The 18,078-nt window shown below is 43.0% G+C and overlaps 1 protein-coding gene across 2 annotated transcripts in view; it reads right to left on the bottom strand.

Annotated features, from left to right (window-relative positions):
* The window catches only part of ARID4B (AT-rich interaction domain 4B), an 897,525-nt gene extending 885,209 nt beyond the window's left edge, over positions 1 to 12,316 (bottom strand). Inside the window, exon 1 of one of the 2 annotated variants that reach the window (XM_040350731.1) lies at positions 11,934 to 12,316. In XM_040350731.1, the coding sequence (XP_040206665.1) occupies positions 11,934 to 12,013 (80 nt within the window). In that variant the 5' untranslated portion in view covers positions 12,014 to 12,316. Of the gene's footprint in view, positions 1 to 11,921 lie in introns of both variants that reach the window. The other variant, XM_040350732.1, reaches the window with a different exon arrangement.
* Between the last annotated feature and the right edge of the window lie 5,762 nt (positions 12,317 to 18,078).

Here is an 18,078-nt window from a genome sequence, read left to right as displayed (position 1 = left end):
GACGTGAAACTGGCTGATTAGTTAGTGCTGCTACAACATCCATTATCTCAGGTTTTGATATTTTAAAGTTATTTTTTTATATAGTATATACTATAGTTTTACACCATATTTTTGTACAATTTGTATGTAAATATAAGCAACTTTTGTTATTCCCTATGTCACTTACGTAACTCTAACTTTACGGGCCAGATTCAGAGAGAATCTCCAATCTTTAGGCGGGCGTAGCATATCTCAGATACACTACGCCGCCGTAACTTAGAGCGGCAGGTCCCATATTCAGAAAGAACTTGCGCTCTAAGTTACGGCGGCGTAGTGTAAATGGGCCGGCGTAAGCCCACCTAATTCAAACTAGGCTGGTAGTGGGCGTGTTGTATGTAGATAAATCGTGACCCCACGTAAATGATGCACTTTACGAACAGCATGCTCAGTATCACGTCGAATTTCCTCCGTAAATTACGCTGGCTCAATGGCTCAATGTTTAGTCGACGTGAACGTAACCTACGCCCATCCCCATTCACGGATGACGTTTCGGACGTCCATACCTAACATGACTTACCCCTGCTTTATGAGGGGTAAAGTTACGCCGGACCAACGCCTTACGCAAACGGCGTATATAGATGCACCGGACGCAACTACGTTTGTGAATCGGCGTATCTAGGTCATTTGCATATTGGACGCAGAAATCAACGGAAGCGCCACCTAGCGGCCAGCGTAAATATGCACCCCAAGATACGACGGCGTAGGAGACTTACGCCGCTTGTATCTTGGCAACCGTGAGGCGTATCTGATTCTTTGAATCAGGCGCCAAGATACGACGCCTCACACTCAGACTTACGACGGCGTATCAGTTGTTTCTGAATCTGGCTCTATATTGCTATATTACATGCTTTCATGGGTTATTTTTAGACCTTTTATCTGTTTTACCTTTAAATCATTAATAAATGCAAAAACACTAAAAGATAGAAAGGAAATTTAAACAGCACAAAACGTAGCACTAAAGAAACACACTTGAGTTTTCATTTGTGCTGATTGTAGAGGGGACAAAGTAAGTGGGGTTTAAAAAAAAAAAAAAAACAGTTATAACTTAAAAACCATAACAGCACAAAGAAAATTTTTAGCAGCACAAACGTAGCACTAACCAACTAGACCAGTTTCGTGTAATTTGGGCAGTGTAGGGGGGCTGATTGACCTTTGGTGACCTTTAATAAATCAATAATAAACGCAAAAACTATAAAAGATAGACCGGAAATTTTAGCAGCACAAAACAGCACAAACGTAGCACTAACCAACAAGACCAGTTTTGTGCCATTTGGGCATTATAGGGGGGCTAGGTGATGTCATAGTCTGGAAAAAACAATTGCTAATATCTTCAAAATAATTGCAGCACAAACGTAGCACTAAAGAAACACACTTGAGTTTTTATTTGTGCTGATTGTAGGGGGGCCAGCTTTGCTGAGCCGAGAAAAGGTATTTGATCTGTATAAAACAGGAAAGGGGTATAAAAAGATATCCAAGGAATGGAGAATGCCAATCAGCAATGTTTAAACTCTAATCAAGAAGTGGAAAATGAGGGGCTCTGTTGAAACCAAACCATGGTCAGGTAGACCAACTAAAATTTCAGCCACAACTGCCAGGAAAATTGTTCAGGGTGCACAGAAAATCCCACAAAACTTCAGGTGAAGAACAGGACTCTCTGAAATGATGTGGTGTGGCCATTTCAAGATGCACAATAAGGAGAAAGATGGGTTGCATTGAAGAGTCACTAGAAGAAAGTCATTACTACGCAAATGCCACAAAGTATCCCACTTACAATATGCCAAACATCACAGAGACAAGCCTCAAACCTTCTCATTTGGAGTTAGAAGACCAAAATTGAGCTTTTTGGCCACAACCATAAGGCTACATTTGGAGAGGGGTCATCAAGGCCTATGATGAAAGGTACACCATTCCTACTGTGAAACACGGAGGTGGGTCACTGATGTTTTTTGGGGGGGGGTGAGCTACAAAGCTACAAATATACTGGAGGAACATTTGCATTCATCAGCCAGGAAGCTGCGCATGGGATGTACTTGGACATTCCAACATAACAATGATCCAAAACACAAGGCCAAGGTGACCTGTCAATGGCTACAGCAGAATAAAGTGAAGATTTTGGAGTGGCCATCTCAGTCTCCTGACCTCAATATCATTGAGCCACTCTGGGGAGATCTCAAACAGCCTAAGAATATACAGGAACTGGAGGCTTTTTGCCAAGAGGAATGGGCAGCTTTACCATCTGAGAAGATAAAGAGCCTCATCCACAAAAGACTTCAAGCTGTCATGGATGTTAAAGGGGGCAATACACAGTATTAAGAACTGGGGTATGTAAACTTTTGATCAGGGTCATTCGGGTAGTTTCTGTTGCCATCATGCTTTAAAAAGAGTCAACACAGTTGATTGATAACAAATAGCTTCAGCCAAACAATATTCTCTGAAAAATGGCCAAGAAATCACAATATCTGCAAAGGATTGTAAACCTAGAAGCACAACTGTATCACACACACATTTTTCCAAGAAAAATAAGTGCCTTTATCCCCCCACTACTCAGGAGTCTAGAAAATACTGTGCCAGCAAACAGTTGGCCAGGTTCATGCAGTAGGAGGAAGGGTCAATGGAGTAGGGATAGTTACAATTAAAGGGTTGTAAAGGTACAATTATTTTCCCTAAATAGCTTCCTTTACATCATCCTTTGATTTTGCTTTTAAATGTCCTTATTTCTTCTGAGAAATCCTCACTTCCTGTTCTTCTGTCTGTAACTCCACACAGTAATGCAAGGCTTTCTCCCTGATGTGGAGTGTCGTGCTAGCCCCTCCCTTGGACTACAGGAGAGTCAGGACGCCCACTAACACACAGCTCCTTTATCTGCAACGTAGAGTGTGTCCTGACTCTCCTGTAGTCCAAGGGAGGGAGCGAGCACGACACTCCACATCAGGGAGAAAGCCTTGCATTACTGTGTAGAGTTACAAACAGAAGAACAGGAAGTGAGGATTTCTCAGAAAAAATAAGGACATTTAAAAGCAAAATGGAAGGATGAGGTAAGTGAAGGAGGACTGCACTAAGGTAAAGGAAGCTATTTAGGAGGAAAAAAATGTGTACCTTTACAACCCCTTTAAGCCAAATACAAGGTAAACAAATAATAGAGAAAAAAAATGTATATTTTTTTCTCTATCTTTTATTCCCACACAAATAGAGCTTTCTTTTGGTGGTATTTAATCACTCCTGTTTTTTTTTTATTATAAACATTAAACATTTAAAAAAAAACACATATAAAAACGTGTCCAATAAAATCCAATTTGTTCCTAAATTTAGGCAAAATTTTATTCTGCTACCACATGTCTTTGGTTTGTGTGAAAGTTATAGCATCTACAAGCTATGGGATAAATAATTTTAAAAATTATCAATTCTGATGTACTTTTGTACAGTTGGCAAGTGATTAACCACTTCAGCCCTGGAAGATTCGTTGCTCAATGACCAGGGCAATTTTTGCAATATGGCACTGCGTCACTTTAACTAACAATTGCACGCGCAACGCTGTACCCAAACAAAATGCATGCATTTTTCCCACAAATAAAGCTTTCTTTTGGTGGTATTTGATCATCTCTGCGGTTTTCATTTGTTACACACAAAAAAAAACAACACTTTTGAAAAAAAAAAAAAAAAAAAATAACAACCACACATTTTGTACTTTTTGCTATAATAAATATCCATTTTTTTGGGGGGTAAAAAAAGTAAAAGCTAAAGGGGCAGATCCACGTACAGCGGCGCATATTTCCGCCGGGCGTAGCGTATCTAAGATACACTATGCCGCCGTAACTTACTTTTTTTTTTTCGAATCCTCAAAGAATGTGCGCCGTAAGTTACGGCGGCGTAGTGTATCTTTGGCGTGTCTTTGGCAGCGTAAGGGCGCGCAATTCCAATCAATGTAAACCGGAACAAGCCAATCCTTACGACGGTGACGTCATTCTACGCAAATCCCTATTCGCGAACGACTTACGCAAACGACGTAAAAAATTCAAATTTCAACGCGGGAACGACGGCCATTGAGTACGCCACCATATAGCAGCTATAACTATACGCCGGAAAAAGCTGAACGCAAACGACCTAAAAAAATGTGCCGGCCGGACGTACATTCGTGGATCGCCGTATCTAGCTAATTTGCATACTCGACGCAGAATTCGACGGAAACGCCACCTAGCGTATATACACCTACGATCCGACGGCGTACTAAGACGTACGCCTGTCGGATCGATCCCTCATTCCATCGTATCTTGTTTTGTGGATACAAAACAAAGATACGACGCGGGAACTTTGAAATTACACGGCGTATCAATAGATACGCCGGTGTAATTTCTTTGTGGATCTGGCCCAAAATGTTTTCCTCAATTTAGGCCAATATTTATTCTTCTACATATAAAAAAAAAAAAAAAAATCCACTTAAGCCCCGAACCATTATGCAGGTAAAGGACCAGGCCCCTTTTTGCGATTCGGCACTGCGTCGCTTTAACTGACAGTGCGACGTGGCTCCCAAACAAAATTTACGTCGTTTTTTTCCCCACAAATAGAGCTTTCTTTTGGTGGCATTTGATCACCTCTGCAGTCTTTATTTTTTGCGCTATAAACAAAAATAGAGCGACAATTTAAAAAAAAAAAAAAAAAATCAATATTTTTTACTTTTTGGTATAATAAATATCCCCCCAAAAAAATATATATCTAACAATTCCCCCCCCCCCCTCAGTTTAGGCCGATACGTATTCTACATATTTTTGGTTATAAAAAAAAAAAAAACGCAATAAGCGTTTATTTATTGTTTGCGCAAAAGTTATAGCGTTTACAAAATAGGGGATAGTTTTATGGCATTTTTATAAAAAAAAATTTTTTTTTACTACTAATGGCAGCGATCAGTGATTTTTTTTGTGACTGCGACATTATGGCGGACACATCGGACACTTTTGACACATTTTTGTGACCATTGTCATTTTCACAGTGAAAAGTGCTATAAAAATGCACCGATTACTGTGAAAATGACACTGGCAGTAAAGGGGTTAACCAGGAGGGGGCACTTTAGGGGTTAAGTGTGCCCTAAGGGGGTGTTATTACTGTGGGGGGGCGTGGCTGTGTGACGTCACTGATCGTCGTTCCTAACATAAGGAACAGACAATCAGTGACAACCACACTAGAAAGCACGGGGAGAGGTTTGTTTACACTTACCTCTCCCCGTTCTTGCTCTCTGTGACCCGATCGCGGGACACTGGCGGTGATCGGGTCCGCGGGTGCGGTCACAGAGGACAGGACCAGGTCACGAGCCAGATATCCAGCATGATATTTTTGCCAGTTGAGATCTGATACGTTTTCAAAGTGTTCCTTAAGCAGTGCATTTTCATCAGTTTAGGTCGATATATATTCTTCTGCGTATTTTTGGAGAAAAAAAAAAAATATATATATATATATATATTTTTCCCCTATTAAAAAATACACACACAAACAATAGGCATATATTGATTGGTTTGCGCAAATGTTATAGCATCTACAAACTATGGGATAGATTTAGGGACTTTTATTTTTTATTGTTTTTACTGGTAATGACCGTGATCTGCGATTTTTTTAGTGGGACTGCGACAAATCTGACCCCAAATTACACTTTTTGTGGTCCAGTGACATGATTACATTGATCAGTGCTATAAAAATTTACTGATCAATGTAAAAATGACACTGGCAGGGAAGGTGTTAACACTAGGTTTTATCAAGGGTGTGTTCCAAGTGTGTGTGTGTGTGTGTGTGTGTGTGTGTGGAGGGGGGGGGGTGGGCTCACTGGCACATGACAGAGATCACTGTTCCAGATTACTGGGAACATAAGAGCTGACATATCATTAGGCAAAACGGGTGACCTGCCTCTGTACACAGTGATCGCTGTTGGGACCCACTACTGCCCGCTATCCTCCTTGTACAGACTGACATACACCTACGACGGTTTGCGCAGGAGAGCTGACATGCCACAGTAAAATTGACGGCGGCTGGTCGGCAAGAGGTTAAAAAAGTGTAATTTCCCCCCCCCCCCAAAAAAAAAAATATATGAAAATTTAAATTTTAACTTGAAACCAGTGTCAGTAAGTGTTTCAGTTATCCTGACTGGGCGTCATATGGCGTCCAGCAGGATAACAGTCGTTGCGTGCATCGTGACAATCGTGGTGCGTTGTGTCAGTCTGACACACCACTACACCGATCTCAGTAAAGAGCCTCTGACACGTGATCAGCTGTGTCCAATCACGGCTGATCACGATGTAAACAGGAAGAGCCGTTGATCGGCTTTTCCTCACTTGCGTCTAAGACGCGAGTAGAGGAGAGCTGATAGGCTGTTCTCCTGACGGGGGTCTGTGCCGATTGTTTATCAGCACAGCCCTCCCCCTCGGATGCCCACCCAGGACCACTAGGATGCCACCAGAGATGGCCACCACACTTGACCACTAGAAATGTCACCCTAGACCACCAGGGATATGCCAATAAGTGCCCATCCGCAATGCCTGCCAGTGCAGTCTATCAGTGCCAGCCTATAAGTACCCATCAGTGCCACCCATAAGTACCTATCAGTGCCGCCTATCAGTGTCACCTTATCGGTGCCCATCAGTGAAGGAGGAAAACTACTTATTTACAAAAATTTATAACAAAAACAAGGAAAAACAACTATTTATTTTTTTAACTTTGTCTTTTTTTTATTATTTGTTCAGCAAAAAAGAAAAACTGCAGAGGTAATCAAATATCACCAAAAGAAATTATAAAAATTCTGTTTGGGTACAGTGTAGCATGACCTGCAATTGTCATTTAAAAAGTGACAGCGTTGAAAGCTGGCTTGGGCAGGAAGGTGCAAAAGTGCCTGGTATTGAAGTGGTTAAACCTCCCTCATTTACAGACCAAAGTTTATTCCTTTGAATCAAAGAACAAAACGTTACAATGTTTATAGTTGGCTCAGTGGCTGAGGAATGTTGTTAAACTTCGCAGACTGTTTTTTGTTTTTGTTTTGACAGCTGTTGGCTTGAGCAGAGACCTCTGCATAGAATCAGGAAAAAAATCTTTGTTGGGATCATGAGAGGGAAAGAATCACAATTTTGATTCTTGACGAGTAATCGTGCAGCTCTAGTACAGTGTAATGAGTACAATGGGTTATAGGGCCACAGCATACACATTTTATAACATCAGCATTGTAAAAGCAATAAAAAATAGTTATTTTTGACACTCCACTACAAACTTATTTGAAAAACCTCCTTTCAGGTCTGCATGTCTGCAGACCTTGGGGCAGATCCACAAAAGAATTACGCCGGCGTATCTATTGATACGCCGCGTAATTTTAAATTTCCTGCGTCGTATCTTTGTTTTGTATCTACAAAACAAGATACTACTGCATCTCGGATCGATCCGACAGGCGTGCGTCGAGTATGCAAATTAGATAGTTACGGCGATCCACGAACGTACGTCCGGCGCATTTTTTTACGCCGTTTGCGTTTGGCTTTTTCCGGCGTATAGTTACCCCTGCTATTATGAGGCGTACTCAATGTTAAGTATAGCCGTCGTTCCCGCGTCAAATTTTGAATTTTTTACGTTGTTTGTGTAAGTCGTTCGCGAATAGGGATTTGCGTAGAATGTCACCGTCGGAAGCATTGGCTTGTTCTGGTTTATTTTCGAGCATGCGCACTGGGATACCCCCATGGACGGAGCATGTGCCTTTCAAAAAAAACGTTGTTTATGTCGGGTCACGACGTATTTACATAAAACACGCCCCCATCACATCCATTTGAATTCCGCACCCTTACGCCACCAAAGATACACTACGCCACCGTAACTTACGGCGCAAATTCTTTGAGGATTCGGAAAAAAAAAGTTATGGCGGCGTAGTGTCTCTTAGATGCGCTACGCCCGGCGGATATATGCGCCGATCTACGTGGATCTGCCCCCTTATCTTTCCACAGCTTCCTGCATGTTTTTGTAGCTTCTTTTGTTCTATGTTCAATTCCTAAAGACTGCATATCCCATGGTACCTTGCTGCCTGAAAGTAGCAATTCCTGTACCGACTCCACCCCCGATACACCTTCTCCGAGTATCCCTGTAGTTTAGAACGGTGGATGAAAAAGGGACATACATTGATCCCTATGAGATTGCGGGTGTCAGCGAATGAATATCCGCTGACACCCGATCTCATCCGGGCCCGCAATCCTCCGATTCTGCAGACGGAGGAAAACCATATTTTTCCATCAGTCTGCGGATCGGATGAACATGGACAGACGGTCCGTGTTCATCCCATACCCCCATAGGGGAGAGCGGAGATCTGACAAGGCGGTCCCTGCACAGTGTGCGGCGACCGCCCTGTCATCCGCCGGCTCAGCGGGGATCAGCAGAGCGATCCCCGCTGAGCAAGCGGAGGTTCACAGGGCGGATCATCACGGATCCGTCCTGTGTGAAAGGGCCCTTAGACTGAATTCTGTGACACAGCAGTGCCTACTGACAGGGCATAGCAAAAAAAAAGTCAAGAATTCAAACAAGCAAGTTCCTCGCAAAGTTTTGAACTGTTCAGATTAATTGGAGTAGGTTTGAATTATCTGAAACTCAATGTGAAAGAGTTTATGATTTCAGATGAGCTTTAGGGTCCTTTCACACGAGCGGACCGTTCGTCCGTTCATTACAAGTCCGTTAACGGACTTGTAATGAATCCCTATGGGAACGCGTCCGTTAGCGGATGGAGCATCCGCTAGCGTCCGCGTCAGTCGGGATACGGTTTTCCGAACGGAAGAAACCCTATTTTTCTTCCGTTCGGCGGAACGGACTGGATGCAGACGGACAGACGGACCGTCTGCATCCAGTCCCCCATAGGGGAGAGCGGAGCAGAGACAGGGCGGTCCCCGCACTGTGTGTGGGGACCGCCCTATCCGCCGACAGCTCAGCGGGAATCCCCGCTGAGCTTTGGCGGACACACGGAGCGGACTCAGAAACGGTCCGCTCCGTGTGAAAGAGCCCTTAAAAATGTATAACTTTTTTTTTTGGGTTGTTTGTTGATGTCTCATGACAAGAGACACGTAGGTACTCAAGGTGATGGGTTGAATGCGGGGGGGGGGGGGGGGGGACGACGACCTGGTACGGACTATATGAAAGTACCCGGATAGTCCTACCCCCCCCCCCGCTCTTCTCCACCCCCTTTTTTTTGTTGTTTTTTCTCTCTTCTCTCTCTCTCCCTCCCTCCCTCCTCTCTCCTTCCCTCTCTTTTTACTGTGATGGACAGGTATGGGTGTGTAAGCCAATATGTATAGGTTGGGTCAGATCTACATGGGGGGGGGGGGGGGGGTGGAAGATTGGTGGATATGACCACTCTACCACCAAGAGGTCCTTTAATAACAAGAGGGGTAGGAAATGAAAAGGTGCTAAGGTATAATATAAGTCCTATTATAGATCTAGGATTATAAGGATGGATCTAGCTTTGTACCCACACAAATATTTTCTTTTGTATGTATGTATTATGTTGTATGTATATGTTAATGTATATGTTTTATGTATGAAGAATTTATGAACTATATATTGGATGTTGATTTAAAAAAAAAAAAAACTTTTTTTAAGAAAGTTTGTAAAGATTTTTTCTATGTGAAAAGAATAAAAACAATTTAAATACTAAAAATGTATAACACTCAGATCCTAAACCCAAGATATATCACTGGATAGTAGAGCCGAAACAACTAATCGATTATGAAAATAGTTGACATCGATTAATCGGGCAGTTGATTAGTTGGCCTGCATATAGTATGCATTATTTGTTTACATATCAGGAAATACAGTGCAGTACACCATCCATACATGTCACGAAGTACCTGAGAATTTGTGAATGTGAAAGTGTGAGGAGCAATGCCTCATGGGACATGTAGTCCTGGAAGTGAGTGGTTCTAAAGGCAGAAGTTTTTTTTACCTTGCTATAGCGGGCGCTCTATACTATACTTTGCTGCTTGCTATTGAGGCACTCTGAGGGTAGGAGCAGCCAGAAGCATTGGTGAGAGACCCCAGAAGTGGAGGATCTGGACTGCTCTGTGCAAAACCATTACACAGAGCAGGTAAGTATAACAAGTTTGTTTAAAAAACAAAAACACTTTAAAGCGGTGGTTCACCCTAAAATCCACTTTCTGTCACTAGATCCAGCATACTGCTGACATCTGCAGTATGCTGGATTTTTTTTTTTGTACTTATCGTTTTATCCGTATGTCTGCTCCGGCTCCGAGCGGCGTATCCTTCTGGGTATAGGCGTTCCTAAGTAAAGCGCAGTTGATTGACGGGCTTGGATAGCGCGTCACACCTTCCGGAAATAGCCGACGTGACTCTTGGCAATTTACGGCGCCTGCGCAGTCAGCTCTACACGGCAGGCGCAGGCGCCGTAAGCAGCCGAGAGTCACGTTGGCTATTTCCGGAAGGTGTGACGTGCTATCCAAGCCCGTCAATCAACTGCGCTTTACTTAGGAACGCCCATTCCCCGACGGATTCCCCGCTCGAGCCGGAGCAGACATACGGATAAAACGATAAGTACAAAAAAAAGAAAAAAAAATCCAGCATACTGCAGATGTCAGCAGTATGCTGGATCTAGTGACAGAAAGTGGATTTTAGGGTGAACCACTGCTTTAAAGACTCTGTGCAGGGAAGATCAGCATCTGAACCCAGAGAAAGTGGAGGTAATAGAAGGCATTACAATTACTGTAGTTGGTTATTTATATTTACCACTGCATATGGATATTTAAGAATAAATTGCCTTTTTTTTTTTACATATTAACTAAATTGTACACCACACTTTCTTTTAAGATTATCCGATTAGTCGATTAATCGAAACAATAATCGGCCAACTAATCGATTATGAAAATAATCGTTAGTTGCAGCCCTACTGGATAGATATAGCAGCATACATAATAAAGCAAGCATTTCAAACAGGCTTTGTGAAGATAGGCAAAAAAAAAACATAAAACACACAACTCACACCACCAAAACACACTAAAAAGTGCACCACAGAGACTTTAACCCGTGATGCAGAAAGGGAACGCGATGCACAGAATTGGGCCTCTTTGCTCGTTGGTCTTGTTGAACGTTTGCTGGGCATTTCCTTCGATTGCTTACACTGTGATGCTGCAGTCTCGTGTACCATATGTAATCCACCTTTCTCAGCTGCAACCATCTGAAAGCTATTCGCTGGGTCCCCCTACACTTTACCGCAAATTGGAATCGGTCTCATCCACAACTAGATGGAGAAAAGAGAATGGGCAGTCTTTTAAAGCCTAGACGACAATTACAGACAAATGTGAATGCACCTAGCTCAAAACAAGCCGATCCTAAGGAAAATACTCTGGTTCAGCATTCAGACTTGCAAAATCTAGCTACATCCATCAAACGATCGTCCAAAAAAAAAATGTAATAAAAACTGAAGTCATAGGAAAGACTACCTGCGACAATTCATCAACTGCTAGCAGTAGCGCAGAGTTCGCTTTCAGATTGAAAACGATTTTATCATAAACTCAAAACGATCGGCTTACAAACAATGGCCATCGAGGTCAGATGAAATTTGTCAGCAGCAGCAGCAGTCTTGTGCCACTTAAACGGTGCCCGACAGATTCGCCTTGCCCACCGAGCCATACAGGACGGGTGACACAAGGGGTTGCAGGCCTCGGAGGGAGAGAAATGAAAACAAATGGAGGAGGCTGGAGTCACTTCAGGGCAACTAAGGGAATAAATAAAAAGGAGCGGACAGATTTCACCTGTACTGCGAGCTCGAAACAAAACAGGGCAGCCCTGCAAAACAATGGCAAGCTGCCGCTGCAGTCGGGACTCCCGCGTAACGGTACTAAGCACTGGGCGCACACGGCTGAGATAACACTCACCAAGGCACTTACATGTGTCGTTGTGCGGAGTCCGGACATTTGTAGCCGCCGTCTCCTATGTCTTCGGGGAACGGAGGAGCGCCGGTGACCATTACATCTCACGCTATTAAACTCCGGCGACCTCTGTCAGGGATGCTGCCAGTTCCATAGCTCCAAACAAGTCCTCCACCTGCTTTCACCAGCAACCTTCTACTTGTTTTTCTTTACTAGTCCGGCCTGGAGCGCAAGTTTAGCAGTCTACAGACGGCGGCTATGCACCTTCACGTCTTCCCGGAGCCTTAATCCTATTCTCCTTCTTCCACACACCGAGGCATACCGTCATCCACAACCGCTTAGTACCACCCACTGGGTGCCGTAACTGTCAGCCTTAGGACCCACCTCCTAGTCCGCTTATTGGTTAGGAACTAGCGCCCCCTTCTTTTTGGCCAATCATCAGTGGGTTGCCTGTGTTCCTCGTATTTGACGGGTAATGTAGTTCGTAATGGCCACAGAGTAACTAAGTCTCTGCTCTACAGCCGCTCAGTAAACTACAGGTTCCAGACATACACACGCTGCTTTATTTTTTCTCTATGCTCTTTGTGTCCCCCGCCTTACGGACGTGAAATGCTTAGGGGAGAATTGGTGCTTTCGGGGACGTACTAAACTGCATATTGGGATGATGGGATTATTGGCTGCAATACTGAGAACTCTCACTAGATGTCAGTGCACTGTATACACATATATATGGTAATGATTCTGTTGTTTCTCAAAATATGTTATTCTTTCTTGCTGTGCTTGATACAATGTTGCAAGAAGCAGTTGCTAATGTTTAACTGTTCACTTGCTGTTGTTTTTTTATGCAGCTGTACAACAGGATCATAGTAAATTATACAGAAATAAAGTAAAAATAAAATTTGATATGAATATGGGTAGAATTATAATTTCTCATGGGGTTTATGGGAGGAATATCATGTTAACTCCTGACAATGAACATATTTAACCCATTACTGATAATATGCATATAAGTATTTTTCTACATGGGGATTATGGGTGGAATATTGTTTCTAAATATACATAGGAATATATTAAAGCGGTCCACCCGGATTTTTATTTTATTTTTTTAAGCCAGTAGCTACAAATACTGCAGCTGCTGACTTTAAAAAAATGCACACTTACCTGTCTGGCGCGCCCGCGATGTCGGCACACGAGGCTGAGCAATCACTCGGTCCTCGGATGCTGCCGCCGCCATGCTCTGTGAGGGAATCAGCAAGTGAAGCCTTGCGTCTTCACTGCCCGGTTCCCTACTGCGCATGCGTGAGTAGCGCGGTGTACCGTCACTGGTCCCCGCGCTCTCCTGGGAACAGTGTGTTTCCCAGGAGACAGCGGGGGCGGGGGGAGTGGCGATGACTCCTATAGCTAGATTCACAGAGAGTTACGGCGGCGTATCAGTAGATATGCCGCCGTAACTCTGAATCTACGCCATCGTAAATTTAAGCGTATTCTGGAAACCAGATACGCTTAAATTAGGCTAAGATACGAGCGGCGTAAGTCTCCTATGCCGTCGTATCTTAGGGTGTATATTTACGCTGGCCGCTAGGTGGCGCTTCCGTTGTTTGCAGCGTTGAATATGCAAATGAGCAAGATACGCCGATTCACGAACGTACGTTCGCCCGTCGCAATTAGTTACGCCGTTTACGTTAGAGATACGCCGGCGTAAAGATAAAGTTGCTCCCTAGGTGGCGCAGCCCATGCAAGGTATGGACGTCGGAACAGGCCTATCTTTTTACGTCGTTTGCGTAAGTCGTACGCGAATCGGGCTGGACGTAATTTACGCTCACGTCGAAACAGCTTACTTTGGAGCAATGCACACTGGGATATGTCCACGGACGGCGCCGTTCGTTAAAAATGTCAATCACGTTGGGTCACTAGTCATTTACATAACACACGCCCCCCTGTTTCACATTTGAATTAGGCGCGCTTAGGCCGGCCCATTTACGCTACGCCGCCGTAACTTAGGAGGCAAGTGCTTTGTGAATACAGCACTTGCCTCTCTGACTTACGGCGGCGTAGCGTATATGTGATACGCTAGGCCGCCTCAAAGTTATGCCTGTCTCTCTGAATCCAGCTACTAGTCTATGCCCAGAAGTAGGTGCAAATACCTGCACCCCCCTGAAAGATGCCAAATGTGTCAGAGGAGGGGGAAGGTTTCCGAAAAGCGGTAGTTTCATTTTTGGGTGGAACTCCGCTTTAAACTAATTTCTGATAAGAATATGCATATAATTATTTTTCTACATGGGGATTATGGGTGGGATATTGTTTATAAATATACATAGGAACCTATTAAACCCATTTATGATCTGAATATTGTGACAGGAAGTCAGGTAAATCTGTGGGTGTTGTCACTGATGGGACATACATTTCTGCCTTGCTTAGACAATACACTAATCATTATTAGGCGTCGGCTGCGAGAAATAGCCAGACAAGGTCTAAGGGCGTTGAAAGACTCCAGCTGTTCAGAATGAGGCAATTAAGACCTCTATAAGTAGTCCAAAGGATTACCACTAATTGGCTGCATCACTCCTAAGGCTGTGTGAGTAGGAGAGCAGTGCCAGAAGGTCTTCTGTGGAGGTGAGGAGAGGATTGATTTTTCTGTGTGATAAAAATCAAAAGACTATTGTTTTGTGCTGTATGACCAGCACTGTCTACCCAGCAGTAGGCTGTGTTAGACTTCATAGATAGGTTCCTATGTGGAAGGTAGACGCCCAAAGTGGCTAGGAGTTATTTTATGTTTGATTTTGTTTATGCTGTTTGGATGCTTGCAATTGTTTTCCAGCAAGATGGAAAAATAAACCAGAAACGTTGTTTTCAACCGTCCTCGACTGCCAGTCTGTATAAATTCAGTGTGTGGTGAACCCATCCAAGGGGTCACACACCCCGCTACCGAGCTAACCCCTCACAATATGCATATAATTATTTTTCTACACAGGGATTATGGGTGGAATATGGTTTATAAATATACATAGGAATACTGTATATTAAACAGATTTCTGAGAATAATATGCAAATAATTATTTTTCTACATGGGGATTATGTGTGGAATATTGGGCCAGATTCACAAAAGGGATACGACGGCGTTTCTCCTGATACGCCGTCGTATCCCTGTTTCTATCTATGCGACTGATTCATAGAATCAGTTACGCATAGATATCCCTAAGATCCGACAGGTGTAATAGTTTTACACTGTCAGATCTTAGGATGGAGTACCGCGGCCACCGCTGGGGGGAGTTCGCGTCGTAAACCAGCGTCGAGTATGCAAATTAGGAGTTACGGCGATCCACAAAGCTTTTTCCCGTCGTTACGTCGCCGCGAGTGTTAGTTTGCCGTCGCAAAGATAGGGCACCTTTTACAAAGTGGAAAATTACTCCACCATGTAAAAGTATACCCGTCTTTCCCGCGTCGCTTTTGAATTTTTTTTAAATTTTTTCTTTTTTTCACGTCGCGATTCACAAAACGTCGGCGCATCGTAATTTCGCGCAAAGCACGTCGGGAAATTTGTGTCGGGAGCATGCTTAGTACGTCCGGCGCGGGAGAGCGCCTAATTTAAATGGTACCCGCCCCATTTGAATTGGCCCGCCTTGCGCCGGACGGATTTACGATACACCGCCACAAATTTCCAGGTAAGTGCTTTGTGGATCGGGCACTTAGACAGAAAATTTGCGGCGGTGTAACGTAAATCGGTTAAGTTACGCTGCGCCCGGGCTACGTGAATCTGGCCCATTGTTTCTAAATATACATAGGAATATATTAAACCCATTTATGATCTACATTTGCATATAATTATTTTTCTACATGGGGATTATGGGTGGAATATTGTTTATAAATATACATAGAAATCTATTAAACCCATTTCTGATAATAATATGCATATAACTATTTTTCCACCTGGGGATTATGGGTGGAATATTGTTTATAAATATACATAGAAATATATGAAACACATTTCTGATAATATGCATATAATTATTTTTCCACATGGGGATTATGGGTGGAATATTGTTTATAAATATACATAGGAACCAATTTCACCCATTTCTGATAAGAATATGCATAGAATTATTTTTCTACATGGGGATTATGGGTGGAATATGGTTTATAAATATATATAGGAACCCATTAAACCCATTTCTGATATAATTATGCATATAATAATTTTTCTACATGAGGATATGGGTGGAATATTGTTTGTAAATATACATAGGAACCCATTAAACCCATTTCTGATATGAATATGCATATAATTATTTTTCGACATGGGGATTATGGGTGGAATATTGTTTATAAATGTACATAGGAATATATTAAACCCATTTCTCATATGAATATGCATATAATTATTTTTTTACATGTGGATTATGGGTGGAATATTATAGTTAAACATACATAGGAATATATTAAACCCATTTCTCATATGAATATGCATATAATTAATTATTTTTTACATGTGGATTATGGATGGAATATTGTTTATAAATATACATAGGAACCCATTTCTGATATGAAAATGCATATAATTATTTTCTACATGGTGATTATGGGTGGAATATTGTAGTTAACCCCTTAACGCCCGCCGCACGACTATTTACGTCCGCACAATGGCACGGACAGGCAGAAGGACGTATATAGACGTCCTTGCCTTTCCGCGGGTCGGGGGTCCGATCGGGACCCCCCCGCTGCGTGCGGATTCCCTCGGGGAGCGATCCGGGATGACGGCGCGGCTATTCGTTTATAAACGAATAGCCGCTCCGTCGCGATCGCTCCCCGGAGCTGAAGAACGGGGAGAGCCGTATGTAAACACGGCTTCCCCGTGCTTCACTGTGGCAGCGCATCGATCGTGTCATCCCCTTTATAGGGGAGACACAATCGATGACGTCAGACCTACAGTCACACCCCCCCTACTGTTGTAAACACACACTAGGTGAAGCCTAACACATTCAGCGCCTGTGGTTAACTCCCAAACTGCAACTGTCATTTTCACAATAAAGAATGCAATTTAAATGCATTTTTTTCTGTGAAAATGACAATGGTCCCAAAAATGTGTCAAAATTGTCCGAAGTGTCCGCCATAATGTCGCAGTCACGAAAAAAAACGCTGATCGCCGCCATTAGTAGTAAAAATAAAATAATTAATAAAAATGCAATAAAAAATATCCCCTATTTTGTAAACGCTATACATTTTGCGCAAACCAATCGATAAACGCTTATTGCGATTTTTTTTACCAAAAATAGGTAGAAGAATACGTATCGGCCTAAACTGAGGAAAAAACTATTTTTTATATATGTTTTTGGGGGATATTTATTACAGCAAAAAGTAAAAAATATTGAATTTTTTTCAAAATTGTCGCTCTATTTTTGTTTATATCGCAAAAAATAAAAACCGCAGAGGTGATCAAATACCACCAAAAGAAAGCTCTATTTGTGGCGAAAAAGGACGTCAATTTTGTTTGGGAGCCACATCGCACGAGCGCGCAATTGTCTGTTAAAGCGACGCAGTGCCGAATTGTAAAAACGCCTTTGGGCATTTAGCAGCATATTGGTCCGGGGCTTAAAGCGGGGGTTCACCCTATTAATAAAAAAAAAAAAAAAAAATTTCTTCTAGCATAAAATGAGGCATAGTAGCGCGTGCTGCAGTATGCCTGTCTTTATTTTTTTAGTCCCGTACTCACAGTGTAATCGTAGAGACAAGATTCCGACCCCCCTCGGGGAATGGGCGTTCCTATGGAGAGGGAGCATGATTGACGGCCGGCTATGGCACGTCACGCTTCTCCGGAAATACCCGAAATAGGACTTGTCGCTTCACGGCGCCTGCGCATAGTCTGTGCGCAGGCGCCGTATAGCGCCGTGAAGAGCCGAGACCTGTTCCGGCTGTCTTCGGGGAGCGTGACGTGCCAGAGCCGGCCGTCAATCACCTTCCCTCTCCATAGGAACGCCCATTCCCCGCGGGGAGTCGGAATCTTGTCTCTACGATTACACTGAGTACGGGACTAAAAAAATAAAGACAGGCATACTGTAGCTCGCGCTACTATGCCTCATTTTATGCTAAAAAGATGTTAATAAGGGTGAACCACCGCTTTAAGTGGTTAAACATACATAGGAATATATTAAAACGATTTCTGATATGA

This window comes from Rana temporaria, chromosome 4 (genome assembly GCF_905171775.1).
Source record: "Rana temporaria chromosome 4, aRanTem1.1, whole genome shotgun sequence".
Lineage (NCBI taxonomy): Eukaryota > Metazoa > Chordata > Amphibia > Anura > Ranidae > Rana > Rana temporaria.
The sequence above is the reverse complement of the archived record's forward strand: the minus strand, read 5'-3'. Positions and strand labels throughout refer to the sequence as shown.